At 43.4% G+C, this 24,002-nt stretch overlaps 1 protein-coding gene across 1 annotated transcript; it reads right to left on the minus strand.

Moving 5' to 3' along the window:
• Window positions 1-4,071: 4,071 nt before the first annotated feature.
• Window positions 4,072-13,339, minus strand: EPCAM (epithelial cell adhesion molecule). Its single transcript, XM_019549349.1, has 9 exons — window positions 13,213-13,339; window positions 12,191-12,295; window positions 9,087-9,327; window positions 8,702-8,764; window positions 7,803-7,866; window positions 7,003-7,104; window positions 6,661-6,855; window positions 6,226-6,267; window positions 4,072-4,621 (listed from the first exon to the last, which is right to left on the minus strand). The coding sequence occupies exons 1-9, from the start codon at window positions 13,289-13,291 to the stop codon at window positions 4,580-4,582; spliced, it is 933 nt and encodes a 310-aa protein (XP_019404894.1). The 5' UTR covers window positions 13,292-13,339; the 3' UTR covers window positions 4,072-4,579.
• Between the last annotated feature and the right edge of the window lie 10,663 nt (window positions 13,340-24,002).

The following is a 24,002-nucleotide window of genomic DNA, read 5'->3' on the forward strand; positions in this document are numbered from 1 at the left end:
CACATAATGTACTAGGTATGAGCAGTAGATCACATAAGCAAAATGTATGAAGAACTGATATAAGAAACATATATTTTGGTGATTCACAACAATTTTCAGGGCATTGCAGTTTCCTAAATTGTTGTATAATCTTCTCACTACAAGAATTGCATGCAATCATATTACCTCCCCACACAGATTACCAATAAGCATCTGAAGGGCAAACAGTTCAAATTCTATCACAGATCCTATTACTGCTTGCATGATGGAATGACTGCTAGCCCCACAGAGAAAAAAGCACTGGAGGGGAAAAAATCGGTCACATACTTTCCCAGCAGGCTAGCAGTAGAACACTAGTGACCAGGAATCCCAATATCCTTGGCTCTGGAAGAGAAGCATGGCTTTTAGTGATTAGAAATATGATGGCCAAAACTAAGTTAATCAGTCTGAAAGGCAGTAGATAATGTTGATGTCTGTAATGTTGGAAACATGAATTCTGGGAAGTAGCATAAATAAGGTAGGGTGACTGAGGTAGCAGCCCTGGGCACCAGTTGAAGGGGGCTGGAAAAATAGCAGTTGCTACCTTAGCCACATCATCACACTTGAGGCATGGTGGTAGCTGGAAGCCACTGCTGTCTCCATGATCACAGCTGCCCCAGGCTCCCAACTGATTTCTTATACCACTGATACTGGGCCTGCAGTAACTTTGCATGAGCTTAAATGATTTAAAAAGTGCAAGGAATGTTTTCTTGGCTGAAGTTCCTGGCCTTAGTCAGCAGAAGTTAAATTAATTAAATAGTAGAATAGATACATTTTGAACTGCTGCTCCTAAACATCCTAGATTAGGAAATTATTCCCTAAGAGAATAATTTAGTAGGAGAGAGGCTCTTGCACAGCTCAAAAGTATGAGTGTGCATTCTTCTACAGATTTATTAAATTAACGGTGTATTTGATCACATCACATTTTCTTTTACAGCTAAAAAGTTCCAGGATGCTTTGTTGACCATCCCCTTTGCCCAAGCAATATTAAAAAAATAAAATCAACACATGAATGTCTACATGGCTAAAGGTCAAGACCCAGAGTATATTAGATTTCTTACAAAAAGGGTACAAAGAAAAACAAAGATGTTCCAATGAAAAATAGTTACCAAACTATATTATTGAAATGATAGCCACGATATAATAATTTATAGTTATTAAGTCACCATGAAATACTCAAAAAATGGGGCTGTAGTTATGGCATGATCACATTTTGGCATTTTCACTTCAAGTTTTTAAACAAGCTTCAAATTTAAAACTCCTGTGTGGAGAATTCTGTAATGAACTTGTAACTATGGTGCAGCTTTCACTACACCCTGTATTCCCTCTCACTAGTTGCATTATATTGTGGTCTAATAGCTATGAATTATTCACAAAGAAAGTAGGGCAAGGTAGCAAGCTAGAGACAAATTAGTTCGGAGAAGCATAAGCTTTCATAAGCAGCAGCCTACTTAGTCAGATGGAGGGTATAGCATCTGACAAAGCTTGTTTTGCCTATGAAAGCTCATGCCTATCTGAAATTTCTATCTGAGAATGTTTTCAATCTTTCTCCAATGCCTGGTGAAAGGTGTCTGTGCTTGAAAGCTTCCAATTAAAGAAATTTTCTTTGCAAAAATCTTGTTGGTCACCTCTACCATGAGCCCCGATAGTTCATGCCTGTCTGAAACAGCCTCCAAGGGCACCCTGCATGTTCAGTGCATTCAGACGAGTGCGCACATGCGTTTCCCAGGAGATAAATAGCAGCAACACATAGTTGTGCCACTGCTACTTGTCCACAGGGAATACCTGTGGATGTGTGCTCTGGCACACAACAAGGTACTTTGGATGGGGAAGGGGTGGCTGGGGCTAGCACCTGGGCTAGCCTCAACAGTCTTACCTGGGGGGCTTCCAAGGCTCCTGGCCAGCAGCTGGAGTGAGGCTCTGGTTTCAGGTAGTGCACTCGGCCACCACATATGCTACCCCGCCATTTATTTTTTTTAGAACTGTTTTTTTTGACACTGGGATCTCCTGGTGTCAGAGACTGTCACGCTGCATATTAGTAGCACAGCAAATGCCTGCATGTTCAGTGCATGTAGTTTGTGGCACCACAAACTGTACACGCGCTCCCCATTGGCTGTGCCCCAAGGCGCCACTCTGCCCTGCCTTCTGCCTAACTTCAGCCATTCTGTAATATCAGTAGCAAGTCATTTACAACTTTCTGCAAATTGCATTTTGTTTAGCAAATTATTCTTTTGTTTCAATATGCTAAATATAATGAAGTATATTACAAAAATTCAGTGCAAATGGCATGCATTCTAATTTGTTATGGAAAATACGCACTAGTACTGTTTAAGACAACTACTTATCAAAAGCAAATTCCATTGTGATACAGCTGGTCTAATAAAAGATATCACTCAAAGAACCGTGCTTGCCTGTGTCCTTAGACCAACACAGCTACAACCAAAAACCTAGTAACATGGAAAAGTATCTAATTTTGCCATTTGAAGTGGAAACATCACAACATGAAGAAAAAGGAAGCTATCCTCAGCAGTGACATACACTTTCTAAGCCTATGCAAGAAACACAACATCGTAGTTGATCTAATAAAAGATATGACTCGAACCTTGCCTGCCTGTTGTGATGTAGATGCATGTATGTTTGTCCTAATTATGTTTTAAAAGAGATAAATTAGCCAGAGTATGTTGTTAAATCAGTAGGACTCTGGCACAGATTCAGTGCATCAACTAATTAACCAGATTTTTTTGTATTTGGAAGCATTTTCACTAAAGAAAACTGAAGAAAGCACTTCATTCACAGGCTGAAAAGTCCCTCCACAACCAAGCACTTAGTCCAATAAAAGATAAATCACCCATAAAAATCTTTGCTTTTCACTAATGACCACATTTAAAAAAAAAAAAAAGAGAGAGAAAAAAAAAATACTCCTACTCTTTCTCCATACATGCGATCAGCATACTTCCCTATATACTGTGTTGGAGCACTTTCCATGCCATTACTGTTGCAGATAGCACATATTCCTTTTAGGACCTCATTATAGAAAGAATGGCCACAGTCTCAGTTACGCTGAAAGCCTACATAGCACCTACTCACTACCATGCATGGCCAACAGGTTATAAGGTGTTAGCCCTGGATACTTGTGGCAAGGTATGAGGACAACTCACATAAGATATTGTCTCCAGCCTAGTATCAAGAGCAAGGATGTCTAATTCCCTTTTTATACATTGTTCACAACTTCCATTTACATCATACACCTCCATTACACATCCTGTTCCTTGTACTTAACATAACATTGCAAAATCTTTCAACTTCCTGTAGGAATCAGCCTTCCCATGTCACTGTCATCTTGTGTTTTACACCAATGGTCACAAGGCTTCAAAGGAACAAATCAGAGCAAACCAGTTCAAATGCCAAGTGGGCCAGTGGTCCTGACCCAGCCTGCTGCCACTATTGCTTCCCTCTGCCACTTAGCTGGAGCATGGCCTGTACACATTCAATCTTGTTTAAGTAGTTTGTGTATCAGTCACTGCTCTCATAAGGCCTATATTTGCCTAGTGCTTCAGCAGAGCTTTTATGTGAGCAGTATATGTACTGATTAATGTTCCAGTAAGACTTACAATCTTAAGTAGAGAGAAAGTTAACTAGTGTGCTGTGCTGTGTCCACCTGGTTCATTGTTCAGCTGCTTCTAGATTTTATTTAGTCTGGACAGGTCTCCACAGAACAAAGGAAATTTGTTCCAGAATAAGTATACCCTTCTCCCATTCTATCAACAATATTTATTTACACTAATTCTATAGCCAAAACTGGCAACAAAGCACTAAATTTGGCATTCAAAACAGCCTTCTGGTTCTGCAAAGAACGGAGGTCAAAACAAACAAAAACACATGTAGAGACTACTGCTTCTTCACCAAAACCAATTTTAACATGTATTTTTTTCTAATATTCTATTCTCTATCTTCGCCAGGAGTTTCAGCTCTGCAAGCCAGATTTCTTGTCCCCTCTTCAGTAGTCTTCAAACAACATCAAATCAATACAAAAGAAAAGAAAGGAGCTGGTAGTCTATTTCAGAATTTTATTAAATTCAGAGTCATAAAAATGTTACAGAAACTTCAGAGATAATATGTACAAATATCCTTTAAAAAAACCTAATACAGAAAACCATACGCAATTATACATATGAGCTAGACATTAGGTATTCAGCGTTTCTGCAATTAGGACAAGAACACATTTAAAAGGGGGAGGGGGCACAAAGGGGGAAGGGACAAGTTTACTAGAATCTGTTTGAAATGAAAGGTACATCAGCTCTTGTGCAGTTTGGTGCCTTATAGAAGTTGCATAGTATAGGTATTAACCCTCATGTCAGAGGGTCAACCAAAATGTATCCAAGGTATTACAAGAAATAATATTGTTGCCATCTCAGCGCATTAGAATATTCATGATTGCCAAGTCATGTCATCCCACATCCCCAGTAGAACATGAAACGTATACAAATTAAAATCCTCTAATCTCCTTTCAGTTGTGGTTTTTCTTTTACCAGGTTTCTACTTCTGTCTTCAGGTAATAAAGTTACGGGTTTAGTTCTCTATGCATTTCATTCATTTCCTTTGTCTGGGGGAGACAAAATGTGAGGGGGAAAAAGTTACAAGTACATATATGGGACAATAACCAACCATTCTATTCACCTCACTCTCTAAAAGAAATGGGCTTAGTACCCCAAATTCTCCTTGGCTGATGGGTGTAAGCTCAGGACTGAGTTAACTGGATAGTCATTCCTCCCCAAATATGGAGCATTTGACATACAGAAAAGCCTTGACCTGTTGATAATGGCAGCTTTCCAAGGAGCACTGACTGGGAATAACTCATGTAAAAATTTGAATTTAGTCATATCACAGCCTGTCTCTATGACAGGTTCCCAACCACCAGGCTATGGCCTGGTACTGGGCCACAGTGAATTGGCTGTGGAGTCATGGCATGAGGCCCTCCACTCAGAGCCCTGTCCATCCACCCAGCCGAGTGGCTTCCTGGGTCACATCTGAGCTTCCGGGGTTAAAGCTGGGCAGTAGGGGAGCCCTGGGAGGGAGGCAGCTGGCGCCGCACACCCTGTCCCGCTCCTGCTAGGCCGCAGTAAAAAAAGGTTAAGAACCACTGCTCTATGACTATCCAAGACAGGTAAACTTAGACTTTAAGCAAAAGACAACACCAATACAATGGTAGATATTTAGGTGGACTAACTGTGCTTTTCAGACTTCACTTAATTAAGCAGCAACTATTTCAAAACAAGACTCTAAGTTCACCCAGTAGTAACAAGGAAGAGATAGTTGTAGGTTTATACTATGCACTTCAAGTCTGTCCATCTTTCCAATTTTTTGATTCCTTACATTAAAACCTGAAACTGAAAGTGTTTTGCTGAACAGTGGAGCCATCCATTATGTAATGCAGTGGCATCAAACATACAGCCATGGAGGAGTATCATCTGGCTTGCAGGACTCCCAGGGGCTGGGAATTCAGGGGCAAACATGACTGCATCAACCTCCATGCCACTATCCATCCCATCATATCCAGATCTAACCCAAAGAGGGATGAGTTTGATACCTGACCTAATCCAACGGGGAGGTAGCTCTCTCTATCAGTGGCTGCTATACCTCAAAACACATAGCGATAATGACTTAGCACTGGCTAGAGTAGCATTCTGACAAATTAGGGTGTCAAGAAGGATTTTTACTCCCTCCTGAGAAAGAGTTGCAGCCAAGATGCCAATGCCCACTCTCTCATTTAGGGCCTTTTAAAAACATCACAATATCCCAAACAGATATCTTACTGCAGATCCTGGGTTATGCCTTCTAAACAAGATTCATGACTAGAAATCTTAGGCATGTTAGAAATTCAAGTAGTTTTCCGAGTTGTGATCATATAAGGTGAACCTTATCCAAAACAGCTTCTTGCACTCAGAATTGCCTAATGTGCCTGCAGTCATCTAGGCCAGGGGTTCCCCCAACTGTGGTACACATACTCCTGGGGGGTATACAAGACATCTCTGGGGGGAGAGGCAGAATAAACAGGAGAAACTATGTAATAACGCATCTAAAATTGTAATTATAATAATTGGCATGTAAGGGGTTAAAAATAAAACATATGCTGGTAGGGGTATGCAATAAGAAAGTTTAGGAACTGCTGACAGACATTTCTGCACATGCACACACACACGCACGTACCTCATGCTTCTTATATTTCCCTCTTCTTCTATTGGTAACAACCTGTCAAAGGACAGGAAGGAAAAAAAGTTAGTTTTCACTTTGTTAAAAAACAGTCAAAGTAGGATTAAGATTTAAAGTACTAACTGGGCTTAAAGAACTTGGGGACCAGCAAGTAACAAAAGTAGTAAGGCAAGTTGTCAACGCTGATGGGTTAAGACAACTGCACACACAAAACTCTGACTTCCAATACATTTCTACTTGCATGATGTTCTAGTGACAGGGAAAAACCCTGGTCCTTGAACACACTTTTTAGACTAATTACAAGGGACTCTACGAAAATCCACTTTGTGCTCCATCAAAATTATCAACACTGCTTAAGACTCATCTGTAGAGGAATGCTAGCACATCACACTCTCTTTTAGCTTTAAATAAGTGTCATAAGCGACTACTTACCAGTACAATAATTCCAGCAACAATCGCTAGTACTACCACGACAATGACAGCAATGACACCGTTAGTCAGACCTTTCATAGAAAATTCTGGTGGCTTTTCATCAACATAATAGATTAGAGTTTTCAGAGGCCGTAGAGGTGTTTCATCAACTTTGAGGCTTAGTGAACCATCACGAAAGAGAGGATCATCTTTGACCTGAGGATGAGAAGATGACACACCATTACTATGAAGGTAACAATAATCCATCCAGACAGTGCTGATCAGTAGACTATAGAACTATAGTAGACTATAGAGCCAAGTATAGGAATTCTCTTGAAAGCTAACTATTTAAATTATACTTACATCTTTTTCAAAGTAATAAGCAACATCAGCTATGTCCACATCTGTAGCAGACTTCTGGGAAGCATTCTGTTTCAGTTCAATAATGATAAGAGGCTTTTTGTACTGCAAAAGTAAAATAAGTAGCAATTACATTTTGTTGCTTCTTTAATCAGCTGTGTATACTTTACAATGCAACCTATTAAATTCATGTTTAAAAGCAACACCACCAATTTATAACAATAGTTATGCTCTTATATATGCTCTTGGTCAGCAGTTTTTACAGATATTAAGACAGAGACCTTGGAAAAAAGAAGAAAGCAATGTTGCTTAACTATCATAGTTGAATCAAATTTTAATTGGAGAAGGAATTAAAAATTCCTTTGGAAAATAAAACTGCTAAGGACCTGTTGCAGTCTGTTTGCAATACAAATATAGAAATATATCTTGAATAGCTCATGAAGAGATTGTAAGGAGATGACTTATAGGAAGGGAAGTGGAAAAGTTAGAAGTAGCTGTTAATAAGCAAGGACAATGCTATTTTTGAGGGAAATAGATTTCCCCCCATCCCTCATTCTTCCCCAGATGGAGAAGACTATATTGCAAAGGTTCCATCACCCTATTAGAAACAGAATATTTAAATTTAAACAGTGCAGTGCATTGTCTGCCTTCAACGTAAGTGTTTAGACACTGACAAATTAACCATTCAAATAATTAAAAAACACCAAAAAACCCCCAACCAAAAACCAAAAAACACCCACACACACACAGCCAATATGAACCTTACCTGGACATACTGCCAAAGAGGGGTACACATCTCTTACCTCAATGAAGTATATGTATTTTTCATCCAACATGTACCGTTTTGTCAGCACGTCTCTGAAGGTTCTGTAGAAAAACAAAGTCACACTAAGTTTGTGTAGGAGCCAGGGACCATTCAGTACTTTCACTGTCAAGTGCAGAAAGTAGCATAAGGAATTTTTTACATGTTACATGCTACCAATTATTGCTACAACAGGCACTTCAATTTGAAGATACAGTAGAAGTACTGTAAAGGTCAAATTAAAGCTTCTAGTAAGATGACTCAGATATTTTCACTATTCAGAATTTGCAGTGCTTTCCCCCTCTAAAATTTCAACTCATGGAATCAAGGAGTTCCATGACAATGTTAGTTTTTATTAAAAGTCTCCTAACCCCTTGGGCATTTATACACATACCATTTTGTCCTACAAGGCACCAGAGATCCGCCAATTAAATCAAGTCTGCTCTGCATATGAGCTGTGCTGTGCCGCGTGCAGTTGTATAAAGTGGAGAAATGCATGTTGGCACGCAGAAAGTGGTGCCAGTACGCTTTTGAACTAAAACACTTTAGATGCATTTTAGTTCAAGAGTGCATCACTGCCTTTATCTCAGTGCTGACATGCATTTCGCCACTTATGCAAATGCAAGCAATGCAGTGCCGGGTGCTTTTTAAAGTGCCTGGCACTCACACATGTAAAAATGCCACTTGTGCCTAGACAAAAATAAATATGCCATAGCACCATCATACTCACACCCGTGACAATGCGAACCAAACATCTATATGACTTAGGCCACTTGTTTCTGGGGGCTTCAACACTGGAGAATGTAGGACTGGCAGTACAATATTTACACTTAAAACCATGACAGACACCCACATGTGCAAGATACAGTACACACAAGCTTTTTATATTTTAATACAAACCTGTCTACAGAAGCAGAATCAAAATCCTTTCTGTTCCAGTCTTCCATTTCAATGATGATCCAGCTGAAGTATAAAAGCCATGTGGTTACTTTAAACGATAAGTCAGGCACACAAGAGCATCACAATGTTTAAGTTCAGGTTCAGATATCACTATTAATAGGGTTTTTCCCTCATATTACAGAAAGCGTATAAAGAAATTTTGGCTTCTCCTCTGTACATTCAAACAGATTCAAGGACCAGTATTCAGCTGTTTTAGAAACAAGGTCTGCGAGTTAATAAGAGGTAAGGACTACTTAAGTAGGAGGGTAGATATTTGTTGGATTACAAAAAAGCACAGCAGGTATGTTGTTACACAAGAGACATTACATCCTGGTAAGCGACTTACTGTGTTCTGACTAGTTCAGTGCATTTGAAGTCTTTGTCACCTTTCTCAGTTCTTCTTACACCAGCTGTATTCACACACCAGCAAGAGGAATTATCACACTGCCTGGCCTTGAATAGACCATGTTCTTCACAGTCAGGATCATAAATGCCATCGTTATCAACAAATGCATGTTCTGGTTTGTCACGACGACCGCCCTTCTGGCCTGCCATTTCTGCCTTCATCAGTAGACATTTTGAGGTCACTTAAAAATAGTAAAGAAAAATAATAATTTTCAGAGACCTAGCAAAATACGTGAGTTTCAAAACATTAATGACCATTTCTGGTTTGCTACCTAGAAATGGATACTATATAGAAAAACATGTTGAATTTTTTCTACCTAAACAAGAGTCAAAGGTCTACCCAAACTCAAACTAGTGTACATACAGCATCCAGTTTCTGCATTCAGCAAAAAGACGATGAATGAAATCATGCGACTAGTATCAAATCCATTTACTTTCAGACTTCAGCACGAAACAGGAAAGTATCTATTTATACCTGGGACAACTGGCAACATCCTCCAGTATGAAGCTGGACCTCATGCCTATGACAGCAGAGACCACAGCGTGTTTATTATGGTAGGGCTGACCCTAGAACAGGGCTGGGCAAAATACAGCCTGTGGGCTAGATCCAACCTACCGGCCCAGCCAGAAGCTACCACTCTGAAACTTGGCACCTCTCCATGCTCCTCCCTCTCCAGTGCAGTAGGTTCAGCTTCAGGGGACAGGCAGCCACCCCCCTCATCCTAGGAGGGAGCACTAGAGACAAGAAGCTGGATGTTCCTGGCCAGGCTACTATCCTCTCCCCACATCAGGGACTCCCAACAGGGGAGGGGACACAGGAGGTAGGGACTGGGGAGCCAGGGGTGGGGTCAGGTCAGGCAGAGCATGGGGGGGAAAGAAAGTATGAGTGAAGCCACGCTGCTTGCCTCCACTCCCCCCAGAAGGTCCCAAAATGCCCAGCAATGACTCCAGAGAGGACAAGGTGGGAGGAGAGTGAAGGAATTTCTTCAGGGCAGTACATGGCAGCAGCAGGAAACCAGAGAGCAACAGCAGCAAGTTGAACTAGGCAGGGATTGATGGCTCCTGTGTCTTGCCACATCCCCCAACCCCTTCCCCCACCTTGGCCTGAGATGGGTTGGCCATGCTGCAGCTGGGATTGGGGATGGGAGATGGGGGAGAAGGGGGTTGGTCACCAGGCCTCCTTGTTCCTACCACTTGGCACCAGGTGGCTGCAGCCCCAGGCTCAGCTTTGTTCCCCTGAAATGCTGACTGTCTGCTGGACACACACACAGAATGGACAAGAGAATACACAGGGCACAGGATGGACACAAACACGCACAAGGGAAAAAAAAATACTCAAGACAGACACAGGGACACACACGACAGACATAGGAAGAAACATGGGACAGACACACAAACAGAATGGACACATACAGGACACACAGAACGGACACTTGCACCCACACACTGATGGCTTGGGTAAAGTCTATGTTATTGTTGCTCACTTATGTAACTTGCTCATTGAAAAGCCCATTGATCTTTTTTTGGTTTTATTTTGTGTTTTTTTTAATATTTTATAGCAGATGTTTGATTTTTAGTATATTTGGGAGGGGGTTAAATCTATAATTGTTAAAATATCTTCTCAAAGATTTTGCATGTGTGGCCCTCAGCAGCTCACCAAACCTTAAGCAGCCCTCTAGTCCAAATAATTGCCCACCCTTGCCCTAGATTTTGCACCACTGTAGTGAATTGACTCATGATGACTGATCAGCTCTTCCAAACTTATAGCCTACAGTACATGTTGTTAGAGCACCTGGCCAGCAGATGGCAGGGGAACTGGTTTGCACTGAGTCAAGGACTACCCCGGAATGAAACTGGGAGAGAAACAGACCTCTGACCCAGCTATGTAAGTTGCATATGACATGACATGACAACTGATTTTGTAGTAAGTGTGGTATGTCTGCATAATGTTTTAGCCGCTCTATCAGTACACCCTCCCAAAGGACCACCATGTAAACTCACATGTGGAGCTCTTTAGTAGGAATCAGACAAGGATTTAAAACAATCATGCGCATTGCCACAGATGTGTGTCAACACACACAATTCTTTAGATTGGATGGAAACCTTTAAGTTTAAAAGTAAACTAGCAACCAGGGGTGCACCGACAGAGACTTTTGGGACCTATACTGATTGCCAGTATTAAAGGAGGTATATCAGCTGATACTAATCCTATTTCCAATACAGCTGCCTCCAGCTGGCAAGTCCAGTGTGGTGGAAGGGGAGGAGGGAAGGGAAGGGGCATGTGGGGGCAGATCAAGGCTCCCGCAGCAAGGTAAGAGAAACCTACTCCCCCCAGGAGCTATAGTTTCAGTCCCCTCCCCAGTAGCACCTGCTCCTGCTCCCTCCCTCACCACAGGGGATGGTGATCTGCCCCATTCCCTTCCCTCCCCGCTCCCCTTCCACCACAGTGGACTTGCCCACTAGAAGCAGCTCTCCACACTGCCGGCTGCGCTGCAGCTGCACACAGCATGGGCATTTATTGGCCGTTTGAGGCTGATATCCAGTACAGCCAATTTCTTTATATCGGTACCTATCCAATATTTGATCGATGCATCAGTGCACCTCTACTAGCAATCAAGTTAGAAAGAAGCTATTCCCTATTATTTCTTTAAAAATGTACTTACCCAAGTCTTACACAACTTCAAATTGAAGAGAACCTTTCTAATAATTAGGTTTTATACATGAAAAATTATAAGTTTGTTCTAGAATCCAATTAGTGGAAAGTCATCTTATACTTTGCCCCACGGCTTAGCAAGTGCCTGCCCTGGGCTACTACTCAAATCAAGGACCAGCCTTCGCCACCCATGTCAACTAGGGAAAAAACCCTTGTCTTGGATTTGAGTAAACATAGCACCCATTTTGAGGTCTTCCTCCCACATTTCTTCGTGGCCCCATTGTTGTCTGAGCAGACACCAGCCCAGTTAGATGCAACAGGTAACTTCTTTACTGCCTGAAGAAGTGCCTCACAACTAACCCAAACCAGAGAGCCAAGTCTGCTCTACTTACAGGTATTGCAGCTCACAGAGACGTTGGAGCCAAACGAGAGGCACTTGCATTCCCCACCCTGCAGAACACAGCTGACGGCCCGCTTGTTGGTTCTACACTCGCAGCCTGGAGGGTGAAAAACAGGTGTCGTCAAAAATCAAAGAAACAAAGAGACAGAGGGAGACAAAGACTGCATAGGTTACTGGTGCCCCCTGAGTCAGGGGGGCACTTGAACCCTCTGGTTGCTGACTGGCTGCTGGGGGGGGCATCCGTGGCAGACTGCACCAACCAGAAGTGCCGGTCCCGCAGGGATGGCTTCTCCTGGTGCTGCCACTCCCCAGCCAGTGCTCTAAGGGGGGGGCGCCTGCCCCTCCCCACCTATCGTTTAAGTAGGGAACGCTGGCCGCCAGGGGGTGCATGTGCACCCCCTACTTCTCCCCACTGACAAAGAGAGGCAGAGATAGACAAGCCCAGGTAACACCCCCTCCCCCCGACTCCATGCTGCTGCCCACTCTGCAGAAGGGGAGCAGAAACACAGGCAGGACCTGCAGGCAACAAAGAAGTAGAGTCCACTGTAAGCAGACTTACAATAAGTGAACTCAGGCTTGCTTTTGGTTGTAAAGCCACTTAAAAACAAACAAAAACAAAAAAAACATTTTTTTTTGAGCACAATGGGTTGATAGGCACCGGCACTCCCCTCTCCTGGAAACGGGTTGGGCTGGTTTTGAAAGGCAGCGCCCTTTGTTTTCTCCCCGGGCTTGGCAGGAAAGCCAGGTGCCCAACCCCAGCCCCGCAGGTGCGCGGGCAGCAGGAGCCCCAGCACCCCCGGCAGAGCGCGGAGGGGCCGAGAGCCCCCACGCGGGGAAGCTCAGACCCCTCCCACGTCAAAGGCGGCGGGGCAGGCCCCACCTGCCCCGCCCCACGCGCGCGGGAGCCCCCAGCGCCCTGTCCCAGCCCCCGCGGCGCCATCTTGTGCGGCGGCTCGGCGGCGGGGGCCGCGAAAGGACGGGAAGGGGAGGGAAGGGGGGCCCGTCCGCACTCACTGGGGCCGGTCTGCGCGTCGCACAGGAGGGCGGCCAGCAGCAACAGCAGTAGTGGCGAGGCAGCGCGGATCAGCTCCATAGCGGGTGCGGCTGCGCTGTGTGCTGCTGCGAGGGACGCCAGCCGTGTCGGCTTCCACCTGGGCTGGGCTGGGCCGCCCCGCCCGGCAGGTGCGCGGGCCTGGCCCCGCCCCGAGAGGGAAACTGGGGGGCGGGGTGACTCACCTGCGCGGGCAGCCCTGCCCTACGCTTGTTGGAGGCAGAGGGCAGGCAGACAAGGGCGCGAGGACGTGGGAGCGTGTGAGGGAGCCGAAGGGGACGAGATTCGTTGGGAAAATCCGGGATCTTTTATTAGACTAAGTCAAGGAGTTGGACCAGTTCTGCTGGTGGGTAGAAGTGCCTTCAGTTGGGCTCAGGAAGCATCTGCAGTTGGTGCGTGCTCTTGCTGCAGTGCATGGGATGATTTTTTATTTTTATTTTCCATATTGCCAGCCAAGTTAGGCAAATCAAATTCCAAATACAAGAGTCAGTCCAGAACCATCAGTGGCCCTACCACCAGCAAACATCCTCCACCCCCATCTGGGGCTTCAGATGTTTCCAAAACCTTTGGAGCCAACCCTGGAGGCTTGGGGTTTGGATGCCTCTGTGTTTTGCTTGCACTCCGCCATAAGGCCTCAGGAGCAAGCTAGGGAGGAGTCTCCCCTTTCCTTAAAGTGGGCATAAAGCCAAGACCTTCCCACTCCAGCAGCTAAGTGGGAGGTTTACTGTACGTTACCTTGGCAGGTACTATCCCTGTGCCAGGAAAACAGGAAGACTGCCTCAGCAGTCATGGTGTTTCCCTTGTAGGCAAGTATAGGACTACACTTGATCTGAGCCCACAAGAGGTCAAGAAGCAATGGGATTTACAGAGAATTTTTTTTTTTTTTTTCTGTTTTTTTGCACCGGTCCTGGAAGCACTGCAATACCAGGTCAATGCATGGAATGGACGGAGCACGCTCCAGTTCCACCACCCAATACCAAAAAGAATCTGCTCAACATAGACCTCCTATGGAGGACATATCAGAGACAATTACCCTGGGGAGCTCACCTACGTGGTCACGCTGCTTCCCTGATTTACAGAGAAGAAACAACAAGTTGGGAACATTGTGCTTTGCAAGCTTGTGGGTGTCATGCACATGGAGAGTTAGCTGTGGTGTTAGGCTTTTCTCCAGGGGTGAGCAGAAGTTCAAGGCAATATGCAAAATGCAGGTTTGTGAAAATGCAAATGTGTGGCAAGGAAGATCAGAGGGGATAGGAATGAATGGGGGGAGAACAAAGGAGGAGAGTGTTGATGGGTGATAAAATGTAGCTGGTAACTAGAATAGTTACCTGGGTGCCTGCACCAGCAACCTTGCAAAAAAAACATTTTTTCCCAGTTATTCAGCTGATCTAGTAAAAGATACCACATTTACCCAAAGAACCTTGTCTGCCTGTGTCCTTACACCAACTCGGCTACAACCAATACTCCCGAAACATGTAGTACACATAAATACATACACACACCTGGGAGAAATGCTACAATCTGCATTCTTCTTTGCCTGAGGAAGGGCAAATGAGCCCAAAAGCTTGCAAATTAAGACATTTTTTGCAGCTATTTAGTTGGTCTAATAAAAGATATCACCTCTATCAAGAGTTACACATATATACATATAAGCACACATATAGATTGCCAGATTCAGTCACAAGGTGGGTTTTTTTTCAACCTGTGTTTAAACACAGTAGCTATAGACATCCTGGTCCATTCACAGGCAGCTAAAACCAACAAGAAACATCCAAATATCAGATATATATATTTTGAACAGCACTCGTATAGACAACAACATAATTTGGTGTACTTCCCCTTTGAAAGCAAACTGGAGCATATCTCTTCTGATATTGGAGTATTTACACTTCCTTTCAATCTACATTTTTAAAATAAAGGTCATAGATAGGCTAGCCCTGAAGGTGACCAAGATTGTAAAAACATACAAAGTGGAAGTTACTGTCAAAAGGAGTTTCAGAAGTAGCAGAAGACCTTCAATCAGAAACATAACTTGTTTTTAAATGTTGTAGCTAAGTACAAAGTAATGTGATTGGGAATAAGGGGTTTGAGGAATACATGTTTTAAACATTTTTCTAAGCCACTTTAATTTCTAAATAAACTGTATCCCAGAAGGAAAGTAAAATAAAAGAGGTTGTTTTAGGAAAAGAGAAAGCCATGGCAGGCATTCTGATGGTTAACAAATAGTCTCATGAGGTTAGATTATTAGAAAAGAGACAAAAGAGGGAAATTTAGAAATAGGGGTTCTATGCCTGACTTAGAGGACAAAAGTCTACCAGTCAGTAAGCCAGAGTCTCTGGCCAGATTCTTTAAATAATATTCAATGTTATTTTCACATCTATAAACTATTACATTGATAGTAGAAGTGATCATTTATATCTACATTTCCTTTGTAAAGACGTAGTAATTTCTCCCTGTTTATCCTTCCTGTGTTGGAGTTCTATTTCTACAGCTGCCAGAATAAATAATTTGAAAGAAGAGAAGTCAGGGCAGAATCCATCTTGGTCTGTTCCTGCCATAACAAGTAACTTTTCTCATCTGTTTCCAAACAGTCATCTGTTTTCCTCATACAACACTTCAAATTAGCTGGAAATTAAATACACTGCTTTTCACTGTACAATTCAGGCTTGAACCCGTGGTGCTCAGCATATTTAAAGTTAGTGCATGTCCAAAGAGCAAAGTGACTTCTGGATCCCTTTGTGTATTTTGTTTCTGTATATACAAAGGATAGCATCTTTGGTTTTGTATCTAGCATGAACTCATAGAGCATTTATAGTGCCATCCAAGGTGACCTTCCCAAGTCACTTGAGAAACTGGCTCAGCTGGATCTGAGTTGAATGTATCTATAGCCCTCCTCCTAATCCAGGGAGCAGGACTTTTGTATTGCTTGGCACCTGAACGGTGAAAAGAATTTATTAGCGTCCTTTTGTGATTCCCTTTTCAAAGACTGCAAACTAATATCACCAGCCCAACAACTTGAAAACTGGCAGATGGACACACTTTACCATTTCTGCCAGTCTGGTGTCAAAATTATGACACTCTGCTGCTGTCAATAATACCCTTCCTGCTGAAGACTCAGAAATGCCCCAACCTTCTTTCAGGCATATTTATTAGTTTATTCAAGAAAAAAAGAGTGTCCTGCCCCATCATCATTTATCAGATTGCTAGGCTGAACAGTATACGCCTAGAAAGATAAGGCCTGTTGCCTTTTGCTGTGATTTCTCTTGTAATGTCATTTTATAGAAAGCTAGCAGAACTGAATTATTCTCATTATTTTCCTAGACTGTAATCCAGCAGTTAGTTATGAATAAGCCTGTGTCAACAATAAGGGTCTATCTATATAATAGAAGGCAGTGCTGTGCAGAGTTACCTAAACTGGATTGGCATGTTCCAGAGAAGGAAGCTGTATAGCCATGTTAGTGCAGCCTGGTGCATGGGCAGGTAAGCTGCTTTGCTCTTTCCAGTTCAGGAGCTTGAACGCATACAGCTAGAAAATACTTTCTCAGGAGGGTTCTGCCTTGAGTCATTATGGTACGCCCTAAGAATCTGAGCATTAGGTTGCAATCTTGCAAACTGATGAGTATAGTTAGTGCTTGCTGCTGTGCGTAGTCCTAGGGACAGCAGTGTGACTTCTCCTAGTAAGAAGCAGTATGCCCTGTCTTGCAGAGCAATCACTTAGTACTGTAGTAGGATGACTGCATGCTTCTTAGTTGTGGAAATTTGGAGCCTAACAACTACAATTCCCAATTATTCTGTCTGTCATTCATGCTCCAGTACTATTTACTAGCTCACCACTATGAATATGGGTACAATGTGAAGGAATGCACTGCTATTCCCTGTTCTCGGGACACCATAAACTACCCAATATAATCAAACCATACTTGTAAGGCTACTATGCTGAGGCTTGGCAGAGAACAACTTAATTGTAGCAGGGGGCATGGCTCTCTTGGATTTCTCTAGTGTATTTTAACAACCTTTGCAGTAGCAGGACACTGGCCACTGGGATCCCAATGCTTTATTTGTGGCAGATTGGGGTATTAAGTCTTCTTGTTGTGTCAGGGTTGACTGTAATTTTGCTGATAGGTTAGACAATGCATTTGTATGGGATGGTTTGGCTAGAGGTGATCCTGCCTCAGTCAGGGGGTTGGATTAGATGATCTTGGTTTTGGCTCAGAATCAGCTGAGATTAAAAAGCTTACTGTCCATTTGGATTTTAGCTCCACTCCAACTAGAAGCTTATTGGTGGTCAGATATAGCATTACAGTCAGGAATATTGAGAAGAGTATTGGAGTAATGATGCAGCCTTGCTTAACTCCCACTCAGACATCAAAGGGATCTGTGATAGATCCATTACTGAGGACCACTGCTTGCATGCCATCATGGAGCAGGTAAAAAATGGTGACAAATTTTGGTGGGCATCATTACTTCAGAAGGATCCTCCACAGCACTTTTCAGCTGACAGAATCAAGGGCTTTTGTGAGGTCACAGAAAGCCATGTAAAGAGGTTTATGTTGTTCTCGACATTTTTCCTGCAGCTGGTGTGCAGTGAAGATCATGTTAGTTGTGCCTCTTGGTGCCCTAAACACACACTGATTCCAGGAGAAGCAGCTCTTCAGCAAGTGGAAGGAGATGGTTCAAGAAGGATTTCACAATGATCTTTCCTGTGGTGGACAGCAAGGCAATACTTCTGTAATGTCCACAGTTCGACCTGACTCCTCTCTTGAAGGTTCTCATGATCATGGTGTACCTAAGGTCATCTGGGATTTCTTCATCATTCCAGATTCTTAAGATGAGGGCATGGAGCTGTGATGTGAGTTTCTCTCCCCCATGCTGGAAGATTTCAGCAAGGATTCCATCAGCTCCTTGTCCTTCTTCATCTGTTTGATGGCTTTCCTCACCTTGTTAAAGGTTGGAGGGATTCCTGGATCACCTCTGAGTGCTGTTATACATTGTTGAGAGCACTCTTGTCAACAAGAGTCTCAATTGAGAAGGTCTTCCAAATGCCTCACCCTGATGCCAATTGTTGAGCTCCAGTACACTGATGATGCTGTAGCATGTGCTCACTCGGAAGCAGACCTTCAGGCAATTGTCAACGTCTTTGCCAAGGGATAAAAGAAAATGGGATTGATGCTTAACATTCAGAAGACTAATATCTTACATCAGCTAGCTCTTAATAAGTGGTCCCTAGTTCCAGTCATTCAGATTTATGGTGAGACTCCAGAGAGAACATTATTTCCCATACCTCAGAAGCCATCTCTTGCAGAAGGCTGATACTGACAAAGAAATCCAACATTGCCTTAAAAGTGCAAGTGCAGCCTTTGGACACCTGAGGAAATGGGTGTTTGAAGATTGTGATATCAGATCCAAAACCAAGCTCATAGCTTATCAAGCAGTTGTGATCCCCATGTTACTGTACTAAGCTGAGACGTGGACAACATACTGGAGACACCTCGAGTTGCTGGAGAAGTAGCAGAATCTGCCTGTGGAAGATTCTTCTAATCCAATGGGAAGGCAGACACACCAACATTATTGTCATCTCACAAACAAACACCATGAGCATCAAGGCCAATGTTCACCTGACATCAACTTCACTGGGCTCGCCATGTCATCTGGATGTCCGACTCCAGACTCCTGAAACAAGTTTTATTCTCCCAGCTCAGCCAAGGTGTATGCTCAAGAGGAGGGCAGAGAAAGCACATAAAGGCCAGTTTAAAAAAATGTAACATCAACATCAACTTGTGGGACACTATCATCCAGAACTGCCCCAAATGAAGTAAGAGTCTGCTGCAAGGATCTCACTACTTTGAAAACTTACAATGACAACATGAGACGGAAAAGCAGCAGTGGCAGAAACAGAGTGTTGTGGGCTGAATCAAGAATCCAGAGCTAGCCACCCCTCATGGAAACATGGGCCTCATGGAAGATAACCTTCTGCGACTGCTAGGGACTGCCGATGATATGGGATTTGATGATCTCTGAAGGTCTCTTCCAGCCTTACATCTCTATGATCTATGAACTGTGAATGCTAAGGATACATCATGAACACTTTTCAAAAAGCCAATTGTGCTTGGGATAGTGGTGTTTATCTATTAGTCCAAAAACATACTGTATGGTGGGACTGGGTCATGATGGACACTTTTGCTGACCTCCTGGAGCTCCAGAACTTTGTATGATGAAGGGCATGTTCCAAGGGTTTTATGGCACAGTCGCATACCTGCAGTGCCGAGACCCAGGGGTACAGCTGCCTTCACTGTGAAAAATGAGTGGCAAGCACCCTTTTAAAGCTGTGACCCCAGATTATTACTACCAGTTAGTCAAAAATCAATTTTATTTTGAGCTCTCTTTAACAATGCCTCCTCAAAGGACCCAACACAGATCCTCAGCATCCTACCACCGCACCCTGGGGACATTACATAAGGCAGGAATTTTCCCAAGTCCTTGGTGGCCAGACCACATTGCTCCCATAAACTCCCTTGGACACAGCACAGACTCTTTGCATCTCCACAGTCACCACATGGAGGACAAACCTCTACCTCCCTAGATAAGAAAGAAAAAGTGGAGCCACATTCACCTGGATGGCACCATAGACCCAATATTCCCTCACTCTGGGATACTAGTTTTCTTCCACTCCTACCAAATTAACCTAGTCCTGTTCTACAACTAAGAGGAACCTAAGCTGTAATGAAATGTCTGGGGTCAAAATCGATAACAATATGTAATGGAGAGGTAACTAGGGTTATACATACTTGTTTTGTCTTTAAAGCACCTAGGGAACATCGTACCAAAACTTCTCTTTAAAATATTATTTAGGTTGCAAAGACAAGCAGCCAAGAGTTAAGAAATGTCAGGTTTATGGTTGCCTAAATACTCTAAAAAAAAGGCACTTACATATATGTATTATTCACTTTAATGACATATTCATGTACTAATTTGTTACAAAGCCTCCACCTCATTCAGGGTACAGGGTGGCCACACAAGGGGACTACATTTGGTTTGCATGGGCGGTTGTAAATCAAGCAGTCCCAATTTCTAAGTGCTTTAATTTATTATATAATTAATCTTCTTTTGATTTATTTTTTTACAGGCAGCTCTCTGAACATAAGCACCCACCTGAGAGATAAAAACAAGATACTCATACTTGCCAAACTGGCAAATGCTACTTCTGCTACAACAGCCAGAATCTTCTCCTCTTGGGTACTTTATAGTTTGGCAACTGATGTTACATTCATTTTAAATTTTTTTGTTCTCTGTTTAATGACATTTCTTAATGACAAATTGCAACAGCCATTCATTAGGGTGTGCTCCTCACTCAGTCAAATCTATATGCAATGCTGGCAGTCACTTGCACTTCTGTTGTTAGCAAATGGAACCACGGCAGGAAAACCTGCCCTTAGGGGAGAAAAAAAGCCAAATAAGTTAACAAAAAGCTGCTATGTATGTATCCTTCAAGGATAGGGTTAAAAGAACTAGGGTTCTACCAGTCTTATTCATACTAAGGAAACTGTATTCTGTAAATCCAGTCCAAAGTCTATCTGAACCTAGCAACCCATGGGGCTAGTGTGATCAAGGTGCACCTGTTTCTGTAGTCAACAGGACACAAGGGAGAAATGCAGATAACATCACATCTGACTACCTTTGACTCCCCCAGACTAAATAGCCAATTATGCCTTTACTTCTATGTCAGCTGGTTGTAGCATCCAGCACAGAGCTCAGACTCCTGCCTCTAGAGCAGAGGTTTTCAACTTTCTTTTGCAGACCCCTATCACATTTTGAATGGAGTTGCAGACCCTTTGGAAATTTCAAATGGAAGTGCAGACCCCTTTGAATTGTAAGTGTGGATATTCACATACTTTTGATTAATCGTAGTCATCTTTTGCAGACCCCTTAGACATAGCCTGTGGACACCCAGGGGTCCACGAACCACAGGCTGAAAACCGCTGCTCTAGAGCTGTAGCCTGATGCTACAGCCATTCCATTATATACCTCAGTCAGCCTAAGAGTAGCTCCACACCACTGGAAGTGCCTGTAGCACTTGATATGCAACACAATGCTCTCAATTAGGTGAGGTACTACAAACAAAATAGCTGTGTTTATGCAATGCTGTACCTGTGCCATTTTACCCTGAGGAGAAGCAATAAAACCAGAAAAGAAACTACGATTAGTTTTCCTTTTTTTTAGAGCCTACAAGTATAGAAACATTTGCAGAACAGCGTGAAAGGAGCTAGTATACAGGTTTAGCGATTCTGCCTCTGCATAGCACAGGACCTTCACTTTGGCTCCAAAAGTGCACTCAAGAACTATTTGGGCATAAGCTAGGGATGAGCCAGAGTTGTGGCAAAGCTGGTATATCTCCAAAGGCTGATCCACTATCCATGTCCTACCTGCATGAAGTACAACATCAGCAAAGTGATACCCTGAGATTACAGTTTTTGGAAAAGACTTTTTTTTTTTGTCAGTTTCCATAGATCTACCCTACAGGCGCAACGTTCTGGGAACACCTTAGATTCAAGAAGAAAAGAAAATGAAGTATATTGTCACATAGCCTATGAAAGACCATCCCAAGGGATATTCCTACCAGTACCACACCTGGAGTCGGATAGTGATTGCTCTGCTACCTGCTTTGAGGTATTTTTTTTTCCTGAGGGGCTAATGCAGATAGCTGCTTCTCAGTATGGGGTTGTAATAGGTGATGAGGCTAGATATCTCCATGCCATAGCTCTGACATACAGAAGTCGTGAGGAAAATTTGTCCGTTACCATTGGTACAGATGTTACATATTGTGTGAAGATGTTCACAACATGTACAGCACTATAAAAATGGCATATTCTGCTCTAAATTAACCATGGATGGATGGTTAATTTTGAGCATTTTAGGTTAGAGCACTTTATCAAAAATCTATACCAGATCCCACTGAAGCTATGTTAGGAAGCAGGGGCCGGGGGCTCCCCTCCACTTCTGCTGAAGTCCTGGATGCATGTCGTGGCAGGGAGCAGAGAAAACAGCCAGCTCCATCATGTGGGGCTTCCCCACAAGTGGCTTGCAAATGCGGGAGCCGCAGTTCCACCACAGGGAGCCCCACATGATAGAGGTGGGCCAGCCTGGCTCTGCTTTTTGTTGCCACGTGCAGCTGGAACTGGCTGGAGCCACACACTGCCAGGCAGCAATGCCTGCGTGGGCCACAAGCACCTTGCTGCTGCTGTTGCTGCCAGCAGTGGCTGTGCATGTGCACCATAGGAGGGAGTGTGTGTGTGTGTGTGTGGGGGGGGGTTTCTGTCCCCACAACCCTCCCACATACACGCACACCCCGCAACATACCCTACACCCTTCCCACACAGCCACTTCCCCTCACAAACCCTACACACACACCATTCGCCACCATACACATATACCCATCCCTCAACCATGCCCCACACACTCCCCCACACACAAAATACAAAAGTAAGACTTTATTATTGAGCTATTATGCAATCATCTCTATATAAACTACCCAAACATAAATCATGACAGCAATATTTTTTAAATAAAATTAAAATATTTTATAGTAGATATTTGACTTTTAGTACATAATTTGTCTGTTTTTTTTCCAGTTTCAAGATGGCACCCCCTATTCCCCCAAGGAATACTTTTGGGGGCAAGGAGAGGGATTTTCAGTGGCAAAAGTCAGGGGCTAAGGAAAGGACTACCCTCGTGGCCCTTGACAACTCACCAAAACTCATTAAACAGCCCTCCAGCTGAAATAATTGTCCACCCATCTTATGGTGTGTACTTTTTAGTATTTCTTGAAAGGGGAGGACTTTGGGGATGGTGGAAAAGCTGAAAGCCCTGTCTCTAGGAAGAAAAACAAATGCACTGCTTGAGAAAACCAAGGCACAGTTGGGCATCCATATGGACTGAACCTTTACAAGAAATGACTATTTAAAATGCAGACTGTTTAATACTTGGAGAGTCATGGCATCACATGGGGACACACATACTTCTTGTAAGAAAGGATGATCATCTGGCACTACCTGGTCCAGATTCTGTGGAAATTCTAGTTTAAACTTTCCCTTAGCATAGGTTTTTCTCTGTTGGACAGAAGGCCTTCGGTTGGTGGTCTGCTAATTAATCCTAAAAGAGTAGATGTCTAGCAACAGCAGAAGAGAGCGCTTATCAAATGGCTAAACCAGAATTAGGGTGGCATGATTTATAACAGCTGCAGTTCAGAGAGGTAGTTAGCCATGTTAGTCTGAAGTCTGGCAGAAGGCAGTGTAGAGATGCACCTTATAGTCTAATGAAAGTTGTAGTGGTAAATTATAGTTTACCTGTAGTGCAGCATAGCTATGACCCAGCAAAACTAATTCAAAGATTAGGAACTGATTTCTTATTTTTTTACGAAGGAAAAGCACTTGTTACATGATCAATAGATCCTGGAAAAATGCAAAAGGTAGAAATCATAAGACTGCTGCCACAGCAGCAAAGATTAGCACAGGAGGCAAAGCCTGCAGCAGCAACCCACCCTCACCCCAGGCACAGATCCAGGGGGCACACCCTCCCATGGTTATTTGGAAGTGCACACAACAGTGGAAGCCGCCCTTCCCCTGTCCCCAGCACCCCTCCAAACAAGCCACTTGCAGCTCTGTCCCATGCCCCGCCTCAGTTGTGCAGCACCTTTGGTGCGCCTTCTCTGCAGTGCCTGGGGCAGTTGCTCCATTCATCCACCTCCTTGCTACAGCAC

Source organism: Crocodylus porosus, unplaced genomic scaffold (genome assembly GCF_001723895.1).
Source record: "Crocodylus porosus isolate Cpor-Errol unplaced genomic scaffold, CroPor_comp1, whole genome shotgun sequence".
NCBI classification, from domain to species: Eukaryota; Metazoa; Chordata; order Crocodylia; family Crocodylidae; genus Crocodylus; species Crocodylus porosus.